This window comes from Lissotriton vulgaris, chromosome 1_1, assembly GCF_964263255.1.
Source record: "Lissotriton vulgaris chromosome 1_1, aLisVul1.2, whole genome shotgun sequence".
In the NCBI taxonomy this organism is placed as follows: Eukaryota; Metazoa; Chordata; class Amphibia; order Caudata; family Salamandridae; genus Lissotriton; species Lissotriton vulgaris.
Window position 1 is genome coordinate 459,886,532 of NC_141685.1, and position 19,708 is coordinate 459,906,239.

The 19,708-nt window shown below is 39.3% G+C and overlaps 1 protein-coding gene across 1 annotated transcript in view; it reads left to right on the forward strand.

Annotated features, from left to right (window-relative positions):
* Positions 1-950: 950 nt before the first annotated feature.
* LEPR (leptin receptor) overlaps positions 951-19,708 on the forward strand; it is a 422,515-nt gene continuing 403,757 nt past the window's right edge. The window contains exon 1 of the mRNA XM_086925355.1: positions 951-1,710. Coding sequence (XP_086781481.1) covers positions 951-1,710 — 760 coding nt within the window. The remainder of the gene's footprint in view (positions 1,711-19,708) is intronic.

Below are 19,708 nucleotides of genomic sequence, written 5' to 3' on the forward strand. Positions count from 1 at the left end.
CGTTTACATATACAATCTGCTTTCTTCTCCTTTTTTTTTTTGGCGATATAAAACGGGTGGTGCTTTTTTGGGAAGCTAATGTGGGGACCGGGTCCTAGTTGGCTGCCTTTCCAACTGCAGCTGAAAGAAGAGGATGATTCCTCTTCATAGAAGCAGGGTGGGGTGGTTTGGGGTAGGGGGGTCATGGGTGGGGGAGAAAAAACAAAAAAATGAACGTGAGGCTACTACCAAATAAGGGGACAAAGACTAGGATGGCTATAGATTTCATTAACAGGGGGAAAAGCAGAGTACTATCAGTAAGATGGAATGGGTGAAATGCATAGCCTGGAATGTAGCAGGCTTGAATAACAGGAATAAGAGGCGGCTAGTCTCGGAAGAACTCAAGATGTACAACCCACAGATAGTTCTACTTTCAGAAACATATATCTCCTACAAGGACCGTGCATTATTAGAGCAACTGGGCTATGATGTGGTTATCTGCTCCGACCAGAATGCCTCAATACGGGAAGTTGCTATTTTAAAACATAAAAGGCTCAGAGCCGATGACGGTAAAACAATTTCAGATAAGGGAGGCAGATTGGCTATTACACAGATAGGAATAGAAGGGTGCAAGTATGTTTTTTGTGTATTATACAGCCCAAATATAGATGATCCTTCAACTATTGACCAGGTTGACATAGAGTTGCTGAACTGGGAAGGGGGGCGGGTGTTTATGGGTGATTTTAATTGTATTACGAACTATGATATCAACACTACTAGACAATGGACTTTTCAGAGGATGAGAAAGACCTCCACTGCAATTAAGGAATTGGGCCGACTACATGCCATAAGGGATGCTTGGCGGGTATTACACCCAAAAATAGGAGGCTACACTTACTACTCAGCAGCACATACGATTTTCTCGAATAGACAAGGCCTGGGTGTCAGACAAGTTCTTGGAATCAAGCAACATGGAGATTTGCCCAAGGGTTATATTGGACCACAATCCTATCCTACTTTCATTTAAAATGCCTGGAGAGAGAAAGAGACCTAGGCCTTTCTCGTTCCCCAGCTATCTACTGACAGATGAAGATTTTGTAGCTCATATAAGGAGTCATCTGAAGGAATTTCTTGAAATAAATACTGACTCAGCCCCGCCTACCGTAGTATGGGATACGTGTAAGAACAGCATTAGGGGATTCTCTCAGCAATTTATCTGGAAACAGAATGCTGATCATAAGAAGGAAAAAGAAACAACTATCGCAAAAATTCTTATGGTAGAGAATCAGCAGACTGAGGCATTATCAAAGGGTCTTACAAAGGCAGAGGACTTGGGATTTAATTTAATTAATCTAAAGTCTGCACTAAAAAAGACGTTCAGAGAAAAAGGTATGGTAAAACTAAATCAATACAGGCTATCCCAGTATGAGAGCGGGGAAAAAATAGGGAAGATCCTGGCATACGAGGTGGCTGATGATAAGGCTAAGACTCTCATAAATACTTTTAAGGGACCTAATAATGTGGTCTATGAGCGTCCAAATCAGATATTAGAGCAATTTGCTAACTACTATCAAGAGCTTTATACTCCAGAGAATCAACCTGAATTGGTGGATATACATAGATATTTACAAACTAGTCCAATGAAAGGCATGGGAGATGAGACATCTGATTTGTTGGGAGAGGATATTACGATTGCAGAAATTAAATTAGCAATTGCTGATCTGCCGTCGGGTAAAGCATCAGGTGAAGATTCAATACCCCTGGAGCTATATAAGATATGCATGGATGAACTACTCCCACTCTTTAGACAGGTAATCAAATCCATCAGAGCAGGAGGAAAAGCCCACGGTTCATGGAACATCACACAGATTGTCTTCTTTTGTTTAAAAAACAAGCCAGCCGAGGAATGGGGGTCATATCGACCAATATCATTGATAAATACTGATGCAGAAATATTTGCTAAAATATTGGCAACCCGTCTTGCCCCGATGATGTCCGGGCTGGTGTCCCCTCAACAACATGGGTTCATCTCTGGAAGGGACACTACGGCTCATGTAAATATGGCCGTGACAACATTTGATGTCGCAAAGACAAAGTCAACCCCACTCGGAATGATCTTATTAAACACTGAAAAAACTTTTGACCGAGTGGGGTCAGACTTTCTCTGGGCTATATTTTCAGCATATGGTATCAAAGGACGGTTTTTGCAATGGGTTCAAGCTCTATATGATCATCCTAGTGCTAAAATAATATATGCTGGACTACAATTCCCCATCTTTTCAATCTACCGTGGCACCTGTCAAGGGTGTCCTCTATCACCTTTATTGTTTGCCCTGCCCATAGAGCCATTCATTCTGGCCTTGCAAAATCAGTCTTGAATAAAGCCTCTTACATCTGGGATAAACTCTCTTAAAGTCACCGCATACGCAGACGACATCGCAGTGTATTCAACGGATGTCACAGAGACACTGAAGGGTACAGTAGAGGAGGCAGAGAGGTTTGGGGTAATCTCCAGCTACAGACTAAATAATAATACAACACAAATTCTGTTGGATTATAAATCCTAAGTACCAAAACAGGGAGTCTGCAGTGTGGCTACATATCTAGGGGTCAGAGTGTCTGCTAAAATAGACAAGATAGTTGCTTTAAACTATGATTTATGACTGAAAGCTACTGTTAAATCATTCAAAAAGTGGCACAAGGTTCCTATGGGTATTAGTGGGAGAATAAATACAATTAAAATGAAGGTCCTGCCCAAATTCCTTTATCTGTTCCATTCTATTCCTCTACGAGTGAATACCTCTTTTTTTTAAACGTCTAGATGGGACTTGTAGCAGTTTCATCTGGGGGTACAAGAAAGCGCTCCGCACAATTGATTTATTGAAACTTGCATTTAATCAGGGTGGGCTTGATTTTCCTGACTTCAAATTATATTTTTGGGCATCCTTTCTTGGCCGCCTTTGCAGCCGAATAAATCCCATGAGCAATTTTTTCTTTTTCAAATTTATGCTAAGGGAAGAGCATAATATGTTTCTTTTTAGAACTAACGACCCAAACTACTACAAGAGGGTCAAATTCAAGAGTGCACAGGATATTGTAAACATATGGCGTGCTATTCTGCTCAAATGCAACATACAGTTTTATCATGTCAAACTTCCCTTATGGGGCAACCCAGGCCTTCCAGAAATTTTTCATGATGTCTTGGGAAAGCGCTGGTTTAGCCTTGGTATTAAATATCTCGAGGATTTGTATGACTATATTGGATTCATTGCATTTGAAAGATTGAAAATTCTGTATAATCTCCCGGAAAATATGCAGTTAAAATATTATCAGGTCTGAGACTACTTTATACGTAGCCTGAATCTTACAAATGTTCTTGATTCTAATATATGGAACTGCGTATATGCTGCAAATGACAAATCGCTGATTAGCATGGGGTATAAAAGTTTAAATTCATACAAGTTTGAAGATTGTGCTAGACTTGCTGATCGCTGGAGCCAAAGAATGGGGATACCAATCTCGGATAACACTATTTCACTTGCTTTCAGCAGTATCAGCTGGCCTGTACACTCATCTAATCTGAGGCTACTGCAGTATAGAACAATATGCTCACTCTACTACACACCTGAGAGAATAGCGAAGTGGTCATCTAATAATTATCCTAGTGATCGGACAAAATGCCCTAAATGTGATCTATTGGCAGCTGATCTAAGGCCTCTCAAATCGCATCTCCAGAAACTTGGGAGACCAATATCATTTTCAACATTAGATGTAATGATGAGTGGGCAAAATATGAATATCAGCCAAAAAGACTTAATTACTATTTTTTTAGAATGTGCTAGACTGACAATTGCTCGGGTTTGGCTTTTGCGGGGTCCTCCGTCTGTTTTGGAATAGTGGACGTTGGTTGAAGAGACGTACGACATGGAGGCTATTCTGGCTAAAATGAGGGGGTTCCGCTCATTATGTAAACTCAAGGAAATCTGGGGATAATTGTTCTAAAATTAAAGGAGTAGCAATGTATCATCTGTGGTCTTTCCGCTCTGATTTGGCTCTATGCAAATATATTGTATATTCTTTTTTTTTTTTAATTGGCTATGCTCTGATAATGTCCCCATCATCGGTTTTCTTTATCTGTGATCTCCCAATGTTGATAAATAAAAAATAAATAAAAAAAAGATGAAGTACTTTAACATCACAAGGCCTGGCTATGCACGTATATTCCAATATGTTGAATATCTTTGGCAGAACAAGTTAGTTTCACATGAAAAATCTGGTATAGGATTTTCCTTAATTGCTATTGTGTAAGTCAAAATAAAATAATGAAATATCAACAAAAAAAAATGAAGTGTGATTATTTAATTTTAATATTTTAGTGTGGAAACCCATGTTTAAATGTTATTTGTATGTAGTAGAAAGGATTTGCATTATTTAATTAGTATTGTTGGTATTTAGAAATACAGTAAAAGGTTGTATATTGTATATTTGTAATAAATATTATTATTCATTACATACATAATTTTATTTATGTTTTCAAAGTTTCATTATTGTATATTTTTACATTTTTAACATATATATAAATATATATTACAACTTAAAAATAAACATCTATAGATAGATAAATAAATTAAACAGTTTCCATACATTTTTATTATTTAACAAAATATGTAAATCATGTGTAAATAGTATTGTATGTTGTACATTTTCCATTTTTTCCATTGTTTAAATTGTTTTAACATTCCTTAAATTGTTTATATATATATGTTCAGCATGTATTAAATAATTATATATATTGTATGCTATTATTTCATTTAAACTTGACAATTTCATAATGTTTTTACAACTTTTGTGGCATGTTTTACATGTTTAATCATTTTCTTATTTTTTTATACATTTATTCAACATTTTTAAATATTTCCCATTCATTTCTCTAGTGAGATAGTCTTTTTTTCAGTTTCATTTAGCTGCTATTTTTTGTTACTGCTACCTTTTATTATGTAATCTACTTGTGTAATTTTTAGTCATTTTACCGGAATCAGGTTGCGGTAAGGTGCTGCTGTTCATCTGAACAGGTACGTCCTTTTTAAGGGGTTCTAGGGTAGGTGGGTGTAGGGGAGGCCTAGAATGGGTTAGTGATGGAGGTTGATTGTGGGTTTTAAGTTGATGTACTTGTATAAATAGGGGCTAAATGTCACTAATTTAGGTGTTTGCACACTATTTTAGTAATGTATGATTATTTTATGTGACATGGTGCTATGTTACTTAATTATAATAAGTACGCATGATTTATGTGTATTTTTGAGAATGCATAGTGTTTTGCGGCTGGGGTTTCTTGTTTACATTCCAGGTTTTCATCTACAAATGTTTTCTATGGGCATTGAGACCAACGGACCAACGGACCACGCACGTAACCTGGGCTTCATCCTAGACTCCTCCCTCTCGATGACCCGACAAGTCAATGCCGTCTCATCATCGTGTTTCAATACCCTGCGCATGCTCCGAAAGATCTTCCGATGGATCCCCACCGAAACCAGGAAGACGGTCACCCAGGCGCTCGTCACCTGCCGACTGGACTACGGAAACAGCCTCTACGCCGGAACCACAGCCAAACTTCAGAAAAGACTCCAACGCATCCAGAACGCCTCCGCACGACTCGTCCTTAACATCCCCCGACACAACCACATCTCCCGCCACCTGAGAGACCTGCACTGGCTCCCCGTCAGCAAGAGGATCACGTTCAGACTCCTCACCAATGCACACAAGGCTCTCCATGACCTGGGCCCCAAGTACCTCAACAACCGCCTGACCTTCTACACTCCCACCCGGCAGCTACGGTCGACCAGCCTCGCCCTCGCCGCCGTTCCACGCATCCGCAGAGCCACCGCTGGCGGAAGATCCTTCTCCTACCTGGGAGCCAAAAAATGGAACTTCCTCCCCATCCACCTCCGGCTAACCCAGGTCCATCTCTCCTTCAGGAAGAAACTCAAGACCTGGCTTTTCGAGCAGTAACATACCCCTCCCCCCCAGCGCATTGAGACTCTTCCAGGTGAGTAGCGCGCTATACAAGTGTCATGATTGGTTGATTGATTGACTGTTTTTTTTTAAAATGAAATTCTGTTTGATTCATAACAAACCAAGTTTTTTTTACTTTGACATCCTTCTGGTTTCCATCAGCGTTTTGTTTTAAAAAAACAATTTTCAGTTTTTTTATGGCAGCCAGATACTTTAAACTGCTTCGAGGGACGTCTATTGAATACATTTTATTTAGAATTTTTTTAGGCCTTTGGTCAATATTTTCTCATTTTTGGTGGGTTAATATTTTTGACTATGTGAATACAAACGGAAATCTGCAGCTACAGAACAGTTATTCATATTTATTTATTTTCTTGTGGGTGGCAAATATTACATTTTATTGTTTGTGTAAATATTATGTCATTGTTGTTTCGAATTGCGTGGGTTATGTCCTGTATGTATTTTAGGGGATGGACTGAGCTTGTTCTTTGAGCTTTTTGGTTTGTGACTTTTACATTTTTTGTGTAAATAATGTATATATTATTTTACCTTCTCAGTCTTAATTAACAGTGGAGTTTTATTTAATTTTTAGAGTGATATAATTAAATATTATATTTAATATTTATATAAAAATTATTTGCCATGGTTTAAATTTTGCCTTTTTCTTGAAAAAGAGCAGTGTAAGCGAAAAGAATCAGATTTGATTCTTTAGAAAGCCCTCACTCATCAACCTAGTTGGTGTAATGCTTCATCATCGGGCCCCACCAGGAAGGTCGAGTCCCTCCCCTGTGTGCTTCGGCGCCAGAATTACTGCAGAGCTGGTTCGTTTTGTGTAGTGAATAGGTGAGAGTGAAGTGAGTTAAAAGTGTCTGTGTTGTGTCCCAAAAATTATTTATTTTCTGCAGCACGCTCCAACCGTGGGACCTTCACAATGAGCACTGAGAACTTTTTTACTGTCTTATTTACCAAAGACTTAAAGCTGTTCTGCATTCCCATAGTTGCCCGTGCAATATGTCCAGTAAAGATGGTACAACTAATCGCCTGTCTTGTGGGTTCTCCTTCAACTCCCTGTGTGGTTTTCGGGCGTCTATATCCAGGACTTCATTAGCCAACATTGCTCGTCCATGGAAGGAGCAGCAGGGCCCCTTTATCTCGGCTTTTCAAAATAACATTCGATCTCTATCTAAACACTCTTTTGAGATTTGCAAATTACTTGCAGAAGATAAGTGTGATATATTATTCTTGATGGAAACCTGGTTTATGGACTCCTCTGCACCGGATATTGCTCTTTCTATCCCGTCTGGGTTCCTACGTCAGTATAATAACAGAGTGGATTAAGCAGACAAAGGTTTGGCTAAAGTGTACAGAGAATTTTATCAGTGTGCTAGCTCCAAACATTCTAATATTGAAGGCCTTTCCTACGCTATAACTCTATACCCATATTTTATGGTGTCAGAGATTTCAATTATAGACCTCCTCACTACTCTACTGAGTCACACAGCTTGCTAATGTGCCTGATAGGTCAGCTCTCTATACTTCCTCTAGCTTCCTACTGCTGGGCAACGCTAATAGATGATCATAGCTGTTCAGTGGCCAAACAGTGTCTGTCTAGCTTTGAGGGATGTAAGGTTAAACAACAAGTGTGTGGCCCCACTCATAAGGCCGGCCATTCCTTGAACCTTATTTTGTCTAACTCTTTGAACATGTATATCAGCCCAGTTTTTAAGCTTGGATCGCTTCCCGGTGCCTTTTAAAGTTATTGCTAATGTCCCTAACACACATCAGTTGCTTTATCAGAAAGTCATGAGTTCTTGCAGCCAAATTTCAGAACCACTGCTTGCTGAACCCCTACAATTGACCCCGCTTGAACTTTCAGGCGCTATTGACTCTGATCTTGACGAAGTGAATAATTAGCTTTTCTCAACTCTTGATATCATTGCTCCTTTAAAACAATATCTCTACAGAGATTAAAACCCTCAGCACCGTGGTTTTTGGCTGACTTAAAAGAATAACGTTCACACTGTAAATTCCTTGGGCCTTTTTTATGAAGGCCTTGCGCCACCGGTGCGTCACTTTTTCACATTTTAAAAGTGACGCACCGGTGGGGCAAGGCCTTCATAAATAAGGCAGAGGAAATAATATGATTTAGAATCAGAAGCGGTGCACAAGACAGCATGAAACAACTTCTGTGGATCTTCTCACAGAGCGCATAAAGAGGTTATCTCTTTTTCTGTTGCTGCTGCAGCTAACATCCTCCCTGAATCTCTTTAAGGTTGTGCACTCTTTTCTGTCTCCCAGTGCTACTCAAAATCACTTCACTCTAGACTTCGCTTTCAGACTTCGTTTTTAATGAAAATAAATTGATCTATGATAAGTTCTCCCCTCAGGAGCCCTAATAGCCTAACTTGGCCGACAGACCTTCGCCTGGCCCATTGTTGACCAATTTTGATCTGTTCTCTCTGGAGAACTCATCTGTTTTACTGGCTAATTGTAAGTCTGGGTCGCCTCTAAGCGTGGGCAGAGCTTGCAGAATTCAGATACACTGAACTCAGTGAATTGACCAAAAAACTCTGCCATGCTGCACAGAGCAGAGTCCTTTACGTTGTGCCATTCACGCTGATTTTTAGTGCCGGGTGTATGCCCGCACTGCAAAATCAGCGTAAACAGCACCATGTGCAGCGAATGAGTGCTCTGCTCTTTTTGCCACTAGAGAAGATGTTCTACTCTGCAGCTTTCTCAATGTGAAGAAAATATTTCTCAACGCGAGCAGTGGTTACCATCTGCGACCATCCACGACCACCCGCATTGAGAAATCCCACGGCAGTTGGTCTGGAGTGAGATTTTCCTTGCTCGTACACACCACCTTAACATTGGTGAACAAGGAAAAAACTCTGCTCCACTGTGCTTTTGGGAACTTCATGCAAATCAATGAGCGCAGAGTAGGAAAAACTCTGCGAGGGGAGTGGAATTTCATGCACAGGCCTAGTCGCCTTTTGACCCATGTCCCTGGACATTCTCAAACTTGTTGCTCAATTGGTCAATCCTATTCTTAAGGAACTGAAAAAGACCTCTTTGGATGCAGCTAAAGTGTTGCAGAGCTGGAAACAGGCACTACTGCTGTCATTACAGAAGAAACCTACTGTAAACTCCAAGGTGCTTAGTAATTCTAGGCTGATTTCTCTTTCACCTGCTGTAGCCCAGATGTTTGAAAAAATGGTCAACCGACAACTCTACCATTTCTTGGAGCATAACCACCTTCCATGTGACATGCAAACTGTTTTTCATGCATGCTTTGACACAGAATCAGCTCTCACGGAGGTCTCTGTATTCATTAGGACAATCGTGGTCAAAACATGCCAGCAATGGTATTCCTTTTCATGTGTTGGTGACTTTTGGCAAAGTCTCCCACTCTATTCTTATGAACAGGTTGTGAAGTGTGGGTTTCCATGGCTGACTGGCTCAAATCCTTTCTGGAAGACAGATCACAAGCAGTATTTCTCTCCCCTTTCACTTAATTTACCAAACCACTTGACTTTGGGGTGTCTCAGAGCTCAGCTCTTTAATGTCTATTCGGCCCTCAAGCTAGCCTCATTGAAGCATGGGGTCTGGGGGTGATCTCTTAGGTTGGTGATACTCAGTTGATGATGAATGTAGGAGTCTTCAGTTTTTTTAAAGAAGGTTCTAAAAGCTGTCGGTAATCGGATGAACATTAATTGCCTAAAACTGAATTCTGGCTGAAGACGGCTGATAGCCAGAAACCAGTCCTAGGATGCCTGATTCCGGTCCAGGAAAGACAATGGCTTGGCAGTTCGGGCTGGACTGTTCCCATGAGGCACAGGGTCAAGACTGATTTGCATATGGCCATGTCTGAACTGGGGTGGCTTGGTGAGCAAAATAACGATGGATTAAACCCAGACCTGTGACTGGGGGTGAATGTTTTGCCATTGTGCAACATTCCGTCCATCATCTTGTGTGTTTTGCTGTTCACCCTATGTGTGAAGGGTATGCCCAGATGTGGGTCCCGTGCTCACTAAGCCACTGGAGTCAAGCGATCCTGGCTGAAGACGGCTGATAGCCAGAAACCGGTCCAGGAAAGACATGGCTTGGCAGTTCTGGCTGGACTGTTACCATGAGGCACAGGGTCAAGACTGATTTGCATATGGCCATGTCTGAACTGGGGTGGCTTGGTGAGCAAAATAACGATGGATTAAACCCAGATCTGTGACTGGGGGTGAATGTTTTGCCATTGTGCAACATTCTGTCCATCATCCTGTGTGTTTTGCTGTTAAACTGAATTCTAGAAATACTCTTCTTTGGCATTAACAATTATCTCAATGCTTATAACTGGTGGCCTTCAGAGCTGGGCATCCCCTCTCCTCCATCTTTAGTGGTAAGAAATCTAGGTTTCAAATTTCGCAACAATCTGTCTTTTGAACTGCTGGTCAAAGCTGTTACTCATGTTCAAATCTCTAAGCGGCATGCTCCATCTGGTTAATGAGGATAATCGTAAGACCATCATTCATGCCTCGGTTACTTCTGAGCTAGTTTAAACAAATACCTTAGTCATGGGTCTACCTTCTTACTTGCTGCACTGCCTGCAGATTATTCCAAATGTGGCATCATGTCTTATTTTGAACATAGCGACTCATCATCCATGCCAGCCTCCTTACTCAGTCTACATTGGCTCTCCATTGCCAACCACACTAAATATAAGGCATTGGTCTTTGCCTATAGATTCTTTGAGCACAAAAGACTGACAGCCTACCACCAAGGCAGATCATTGCGATCCAACACGTTAAAGCTACTGCTTGTTCCCAGGGTTCGCAGAGCGAGAAGAGGGGGTCGTTCTTCTCTGACTGCCAAACGTTACGACTCCCCCGCATTTTGCCCCTTCTGAACATGTTTTCTATAAATTACCGAAGACTTTTATTTTTGATGCTTAGAGGGTCATTAGGATGTCGGCCGGATTGCCTCCGCCAGACTGGTGGTAGCCACCGCCAGCCTGGCGGAGGCAATCCGCCCGACATCCATTGCCCAATTTCCCCCCGCCATATTAGTATGGCGGGGGGACCGCGGCGGTGAAAAACACCACCCGCCTGTTTTCCGCCCCGGTCGCCTTGCGGGGCGGAAAATGTTTAATATGGTGGCGGTGTCTGTTAGACACCGCCAGCCATATTACAATGGGCATTTTGGCAAGCCTTTCCATGGCGAGGCAGGCTGTCTTTGCTTTGGGGGCCCCATGCGGGCCCCCCTAGTGAAGGCCGAGGTGTTTGTTGCAAAGGGGGGTTACCTGTGGTACCCCCCCGCATTTGCATAAACCAAGCAGCAGGCACCGCAGGATGCCTGCCGCTTCGTGTATGCAAATGCGTGCATTTCATTTTGAGATTGTGGAGGGCGGTGCAGTGAGCACCGCCCGCCACAATGTTAAAATGAGGATTGCGCCCGCCACTGTGGCGGGCGCATCCTAATGCACATCTTGGGACCCCCACCCTTAAGGCGGGCGGTCCCGTTTTCCGCTGCCGCCATCCTAATGAGCCCCTTAGTCTTTAAGTATTAAGATTTTGTTAGCTCTTAATCAGGGTAAATATAAAGGAAAACGTACTTGGTTAGGTAGTTGTTGAGATGTATATAATTCATCTTTCAGGTTCGGGTTAGAGAAACTGGCAGAGTTTTCTCATCTTCCAGCGTTTGTCATTTTTCAAGTACTTAATTGATTAAATTAGTGTGCCATTCATATTGTTGATTTAATTATTTGTCTGATTTTATCGGTTAAATACTTTTGTTTATAGTTCTATTCACCGGTTAGTTTACATTTTTTATCAGTTATTTCTTCTGTGGTAAACAGTAATTTGTGTTTTATTTATAATTTAAGATATATAGTTTGATTGCTTAAAAAAAATACAATCTATCTATCTATCTGTATATATCTCTCTCTCTCTCTCTATATATATATATATATATATATATATAAATGCTCACTGAAAAAAACGAAAAGGTTACAGGGATGTTATAGTTAGGAAACAGAATTATCAAAACCTTAAAAATTCACAAAAAATGTGTCAGCGATGTTATAGTAAGGTTCAGATTTCACGCATACAAAACCAGTGAAAATAAGCTACCTGATCTAACTATAACTCATGCCCCATAATGTACTGCTTATGACCTCACATATCATACCACTCATAACCTGGTCAGTAACATCATTGATGAAATCACTGATGACAACTCAACTAACATCAATGATGTCATCACTGATGGCATCAGCCAGTGATTGCGAGCGTTTTCTACAAGCTTATGAGTGTTAAACATATATGCTAAGGTACTACAAAAGTTAAATCAGTATACTTTGTGTACTACTATGTGATACTATTTGTAACATATATTATGTGAATCGCTTTGTCACTGTGTGCATCAGCATATGAGTGGGTATGTGAGTGACTGGGTGTGTGTGTGTGGTTTTATGGGCGAATAAGTTGGTGTGTAAGTGGCTATATGGGTAAATATGTTAGCATGTGAGTAGCTATATGGGTGGATAAGTGGCTGTGTGAGTAGCTGTATTGGCGAGTGGGTGGCTGTGTGAGTGGCTGTACAGGTGAGTGAGTGGCTGTGTGAGTGGAGATGGATGAGTGACTTGATGTGGAAGTGGCTGTTTGGGTGAGTGAGTGACTGTTTAAGTAGGTGTTTGGTTAAGTGAATTGGTGTGGGAGTGGCTGCATTGGGGAGTGACTGTATGAGTGGTTGTATGTGTGAGTGAGTAGATGTGTGAGTGCTTGTATCGATGTGTGAATAGGTAAGTAAGTGGTTATGTGGGTGGGTGGAAGTGTGAGTGACTCTGTTGAGAGGATGTATGGGTGTGTGAGTAGATATACAGGTGAGTGAGTGGGTGTGTGAGTGACTGTATGGTTGAGTGAGTAGCTGTGTGAGTAGGTCTGTGGATGCATGGTTGTGTGTGTGAGTGGCTCTGTGGATGAGTAAGTGGATGTATCAGTGGTTGTATAGGTATGTCAGTAGATATATGAGACGTTGTGGGGTTGTGTGAGTGAGTATTCAGACAAAATATCGAAACATAAATATCATGCTACCAAAATATTGTGTCCAAAATATTGTGATATGGAAATAACATCTGCAAGAATATCGTTGTCAAGAATATCAATTTAAGGTAAGTAATATCGATTTTGAAAATTTCAAAATCAGTAATATAATTTACAAAAAGATAGTTAATAATATCCTTTTTAAATTATTGATATGCATTTCAGTATATAATTCAAATGTATATGTTGTACATTTTTGTATATATATTGTTTATGTTTTTTAATATAGTTGGTACATTTTTTGTAGTTATTCAATTACATGTAATACATGTTTGTGATTTTTAGTGCCGTAGTGAACTGTGGATTTATAGGGGTACAAGGTGGGAATTAAATTAATTCTAATTAATGAAAAGTTTGTTTTTAATTAATAATAATTATTTCATTGATAATTTCTTTTTTTAATTGTGCAATACATTTTTTAGAGTTACATTTTATGTGTGGATTGTTGGTTTTGTAGGGGTATAAGGAGGCAAGTAAATTAATTTTTATGTAACTATATTAGAAATATTAGTAATAATTTGTTTTTAAATAATAATAATTCTTTACAAAAATACATTGTGTAATATATAAAAAAATTGTTGCGGTGTGTATTTATGTATTGATTCATCTGAAACTGACTTCATGAAGAAATTGAAAACTTGGCTGTTCCTTAAACCAATTCAACTCTAATTAGGCTCTCTTTGATCTAACTGCCTCTTAGGTCTACCTCGCTGCAATTTCTGGTCCAGCGTGGGGACACACTGATTTGGTGTAACCAAGCGCTTTACAAATGATTTCATTATTATTATTAGAATTATGATTATTATTGTGTATGTGTAATGGGTGTGTAGGAAATTAACTACACTCAAGATTAAATACAATTAAACATTATGTAAAATATGTAAAATAGTATTGTTTGTATTATATGTTAGTTTTCAGTTGTTGAATTTGTAGGAGTAAATGGTGGGAAGTTAATTAAATAGTAATTATGTATCATTAAATAATTATTATTAATCCATGGTTCATTGAGATTCAGTAGTCTATTTTACCCCGCTGTTATCCAACATTTTCCCTACTGTAGTGGAAATAGTAAAATATACCCTTCTACAATTTAAGAATTACCCTACTGTTACACTGAATGAAGTATCCAACACTTTGCCTACTTTTGTATAAATTGTAGTGGGAACAGTATAATTTTAAAATGTCATCGTTTATTTTATATTGTCACCATTTATATTATCATGTTTTTGTATAATAAAAAATATTATATTTATAATTATTGTTTTTATTATGTTAATCTTTTTGGTAAATTGTAATTTTTTGTTGTTTACTTTTTTATTTGTAATTAAAATGTATTGTTTTTATGTTATTGGATATATCTATCTATCTGTTTATCTATCTATCTATCTATAAATCCATCTATCTATATATATATATACACATGTACATTTATTTATTTTTTAAATTTTTACATTAATACAAATATCATTAATTTATAATATAAATTGAAATTATCAGTTTAGTCATTTTCTTAACTAGATATATGCAAATATACATATATACATATATGTGTGTATAACATTTTTAAAATAAGTATCATTGTTAGATTTGTTTAAATATACATTAACTATATTTTATTTTTATTATATTAATGTTATGATTTAATCAATCTTATATCTGCAATTTAAATTGATATATATTTAAAAAACAATATTTTATACATCGATACTAGTGACAGCGATATTATTTTTCGATATTTTTGTACTTAACATTATAACTATAGGATGGCGATATTTTTGACTTTGATATTTAAGTCCCAAATTTTTTGTAGCACAATATTTTAGTAGGCAATATTTTGTCAGTGAACCTTTTGAGTGGTTTTGTGGATGATGTCATCAGTGATGTCATTTGAGATGTCATCAGTGATGTCACTGACCATGTCATGGGTGATGTAAAATGTGAAGTCATAAGCAGTGCATTGCAGGAGCATAAGTTATAGTTAGCTCACGTATCTCTAACGTCCCTGTAACGTTTGTTTCTTTCAGTGAATTTGTACATTTTTTTATTCTATATCCTAACTATTATGTCCCTGTGACCTTTGTTTTCTTTCGGTGAATTTCTAAGGTTTTTTACATTTTATTTCCAAACTGTGACCTGTAACCTTTAAGAGTGAGTATTGCAATGAGTGCATGAGTGCGTAAGTGAGTATGTGAGTGTCTGAATTGGTCTGTGAGTGGGTGTGTGAGTGTCTAAATGGGTCTGTGAGAGGGTGCATAAGTGTCTGTGGTGTGTCTGAGTTGGTGCATGAGTGTCTGAGTGGGCCTATGAGCAGATGTATGCATCTGAGTGGGTCTGTGAGTGGGTGCATGAGTGTCTGAATGGGTCTGTGAGTGGCTATGGGAGTGTCTAAGTAGTTCTGTGAGGGGGTGCCCGAGTGCCTGAGTGGGTTTGTGAGAGGGTGTGAGAGTATTTGAGTGCATATGTAAGTGGATGCATTATTGGGTCTATGAGTGTGTGTGACAGTGCCTGAGTAGGTCTGTGAGTGAGTGTGCAATTGGGTCTGTGAGCGGGTGTGTTAGTGTCTAAGTGTGTCTCTGAGTGGGTGCATCAGTATCTGACTGGGTCTTTCAGTGGGTGTGTGAGTATGTGAGTAGGTGCCTAAGTGTCTGTGTGGGTGTGTGAATGATTGGGCTGCAATGGAATCGTATCTGCCTCTTTATCCAACATAAGTCCACGCAGCAGCACACAATATCTACCCAAGTGGAGTACTTTCTACTGGCTAATTAGTAAGTGCTCCCTCCTTGGGCAAATGTCCTGTACATATTCTACACTAAAGCTGCATAATGGTGCACAAGGAAACGTCACCAGTGACCTTGTGTGTATTTTGGTAATGTGATTGTTTTTCATGCGTCTTTATCCAGAAATTTGTGATAACATGAATCTTCCTGTACTGAAGACAACAAGATTACAAAGAGATAAATCTCCACCAAACAAGGATCATTCTTCTTAGCTATATGAAGTAAGCGCTTTTTTGTTTGGTGGAGATGTCCTCATATTCTTCAGCATCAAGAACACCTCACCAAAATCAGCAGAAAACATGCTGATAGGACTCATGTTAAGCTGTCCATCATCCTGGCAAAAGGTGAGAAGACCGTTTTATATTACTAAAGTGGGCAGGACGTAACAGACAAAGCTGCCAAGTGAATTGCACATTGAGTACTCGTAGTAATTTTAAGGGAGAACCTGAACTCTGCTCTCACCCGGTAAGGACAAGAAAGAACCCACTTGTCACAGTCACCACAGATTGAGCTCCAGTAGATATATTTACCCCCAACAAGGATTTCAGATATTTTTTCAATATGTAGTTGCAGAGAAAATACATTTGGTTTGCCTTTGCCAAGCCCGGGAAGTTAGGATGCTTTGTATTTTATAGAATTGGGGCATTTGCACCCCACCTGGGGCCAATTTCTTCTCCAGGGACTCCATCTTATGGGGCCCAGCCAACAATTATTGGGGGGGGGCTGTGCAGGCCCCTCCCAGGCCGATTTTGGCCCCGGGTCCACATCCTCCAGGACCCGGTCAATTATTCAAAGGGGAAAGGTTGCCATGCAGCCCTCCTCCCTGGGCAGATTTTAGCCTGGCCAACAATTATTAGGAGAGTGAACGGGCTCTCCATGCAAGTTTTGGCCCCAAGTACCCCAGTCCCAAGGGCCCGACCTCTCTATGCTGGGTGCCTGGAGCCCATTAAGGTCACTCATTCTGCTGTATTGGGGAACGCAGGGAGAGCTTCAATGTCCCTATAATCCCAGGTCCAGTAGGAGCGGGCATTGCTCCTGCATGTAGGGAGCACCCAAAAATGATGCTTCCTGCATGCAGGAGCAATTCTTTCATCTGTTTTACTACCCAAACAGATGAAAAGTCTTCTCCCAGAAAACAGGAGCAGCATTCCTGCTCCTGCCTGCTGGCAGCAGAGTTACTGTTTGCTCAAACGAGAGCAAATAGCTATATCACAGGGATAGGCGCCATAGGGGTTACTGTTTACTGGCACTTTTTTGCCACACACTCACTTTGGTCCTGACAAAAGCCTCTTTAACAAACAAGAAGGATGAAACTAGTAGACCTAAAACCAAAAAAGGATACAGAGGTACATTACAATACCTCATACTGATCCCAGTGATGTTTTTTACCCATGTCCTAGGACCCTTCCATTAAAACCTTTATAAGGGTTTTTCCTTGAGACATTTTTATCACATAATTACACTCCACATAGCACTTCACTATTGTCATATTCACAACCAGCTCTGCTGTAACTCAGGCGTTGAAGGACAGCTGGATTGCATTAGGTGATCCAGCTGGGCCCTGATGATGAAGCATGCCACCTACTAGGTAAGTGGGTGAGGGGTTTCCAAAAAACAACTGTTGTTGTTTGCACTCCTTTTTTGTCAGAGTTTGGGCTGAGAACCACGAACCTAAACCTGCTAAAGGACTTGTCCACATTGTTTAATAGCATATGTCACTTCTCAAGTCAAGCTTCGATATTTTTCATGAAGGTGCAGTTTCACAAGTCGTTACTAGGTGTTCCTCACAACCAAAATGCAGGAGCATTTATTTTCTTTCATGAAGGTGGAGTTCTGAAAGTCATTAATAGGTGTCCTTATAAGACAAATGCAAATGTATTCTTACAGGTAGGTGCAGTTCCACCAGTCATCAGTAGGTGTCACTATCAGAGAGATGCAAAAGCATTAAAATTCTAATATGAAGCCACAGTTCCACTTGTTTTTAATAGAGGTCACGTTCAAGTCAGAATCAACTGGTTCGAATCACCTTTAACAAGCTTAGGGGTATGGCTTTAGCATATAAATCTGCGTGCCCCACTTTTCTATTTTAATCAAAATGTTTGTGATCACACCCAACTATTTATGGGAACTTTAATGTACTGGTAAATAAAAGTGCAATTAGATAGTATATTTTGGCTCTTTATTTTGTGGCGGGTGTAAGCTTTGTCTTTGATTTGAGGGGAGTGATTTCTAGAGAATGACAAGTTTTTAGAACACTCCAGTAGAGAAGATGCAGTTCCACAAGTGGTTACTAGAGGATCATCTCAAGTCAGATGCAAGTAATTGAAATGTCAGGTGTAGGGACTGGAGGGTGGCTTCTACAAAAAAATAACCTTATACACTCTAGTTACTCTAATGGCATGTGCTCATTTTCAGTAAAATAAATAAAATACATCAAATCTGATTTATATTGTAGAATGAACATTATAATTATGGCTCCTGGTTTTATGGTATTTATTTTTTTAACATTTTCACCTGTATTTATCCATATTTTTTTGGGCCATTTTATCTGTATCCATATTTATTTTGTGTTTTGTGTATAAATGTAGTTGTAAAACTGTACATTTCCTTAATTATTTAAATGATAGACGTGCACTCAAACTTTGATGTCTGTCGTGTTTGGCTAATTAAGATGCCAAATATTACATAACAGTATAACCACTTGCAAATATTAGCATTATGCCACAAATGTATGTTGGCACATGCAGTTATTCAAATAAATTTTATCCTGATTTTTAATTTCCCATGCTGTCCTTCTGCTCAGCTGTTGGGCTAAATTCATGAAAGACAATACAAAGAGTCACTGAAAAGAAGCACATTTTCTGTATTTATCCAATTTTAAAAATAAGTGCAGATAGAAAACACATTGTTTTCTGTCTGTATTGAAAATCCATAAAAACAGTGAGCCTTAATTATAATCTACAATAAATGTTTTGAGAATTATACAAATAGCATATGTAGCCCCACTATACATCAGGAGGTCAGTCATAAGGAATCGCAAGTGTGTAACAATTTCAATCTTTTTAAGTGTATATGTGCATGTGCAAGGCCAAGATGCAGTCACTCAAAGTGAAGGCATCCAATGGCTAAAGTGGGCTGGTCTGTTGACCTTCTGCTGGTTGGGAGGGAATATATTTTAAGAGACATTCCAACAAACCAATGGTGAAAGAGTCTTCATTGTGATCCTCTACACATGTATACATTTTTGTATGATAGTTTTTTTTAACATGAGGCTGGCAAGGCAGATAAAGCTGATCCAAGATAGTCAATAAAGACTACAGCAACATTTGTAGGAAAAACAGCTTGCTTTAATGTTGGTTTAATCTGTAAAAATTCTTTACCATCAAAATAGAAAACATTTCTAGACAAGGCCAAACTTTAGGAAAGTATGAATCCGGTGTATATACCTGCTAAGTTTGAGGTCTGGTGTCTTGAAGGGCCTTGGTAGCCCATTTCCCGTCCTCTTAGGTAATGTATGTGTTCAGGGATTCTATATCTAAAGTCACCAGTATTTCATTGAAGGAATCAAAGGATTTGCTTGAAGAATGTCAATGATTTTAGTGCTGCCACATATGCAATCAATGAGTGGTACGAAATGTTGATGAAAAATCTCATCCTGTCCAAAGGGTTCTAAAGTGGACACATACAACACTATAGATCTGCCCAGAAGCAAGTCAAGGTTCTGATGATTTTGGGGGATGTATATATGACCTGTGCTCAAGGTTCTTTGGCATTCAAGAATAAAAATAATTCTGGCTTGTCCTTGGCATGTGTGGTAAGTTGCAAAAATTAATTTTGCATAGTTTTAGT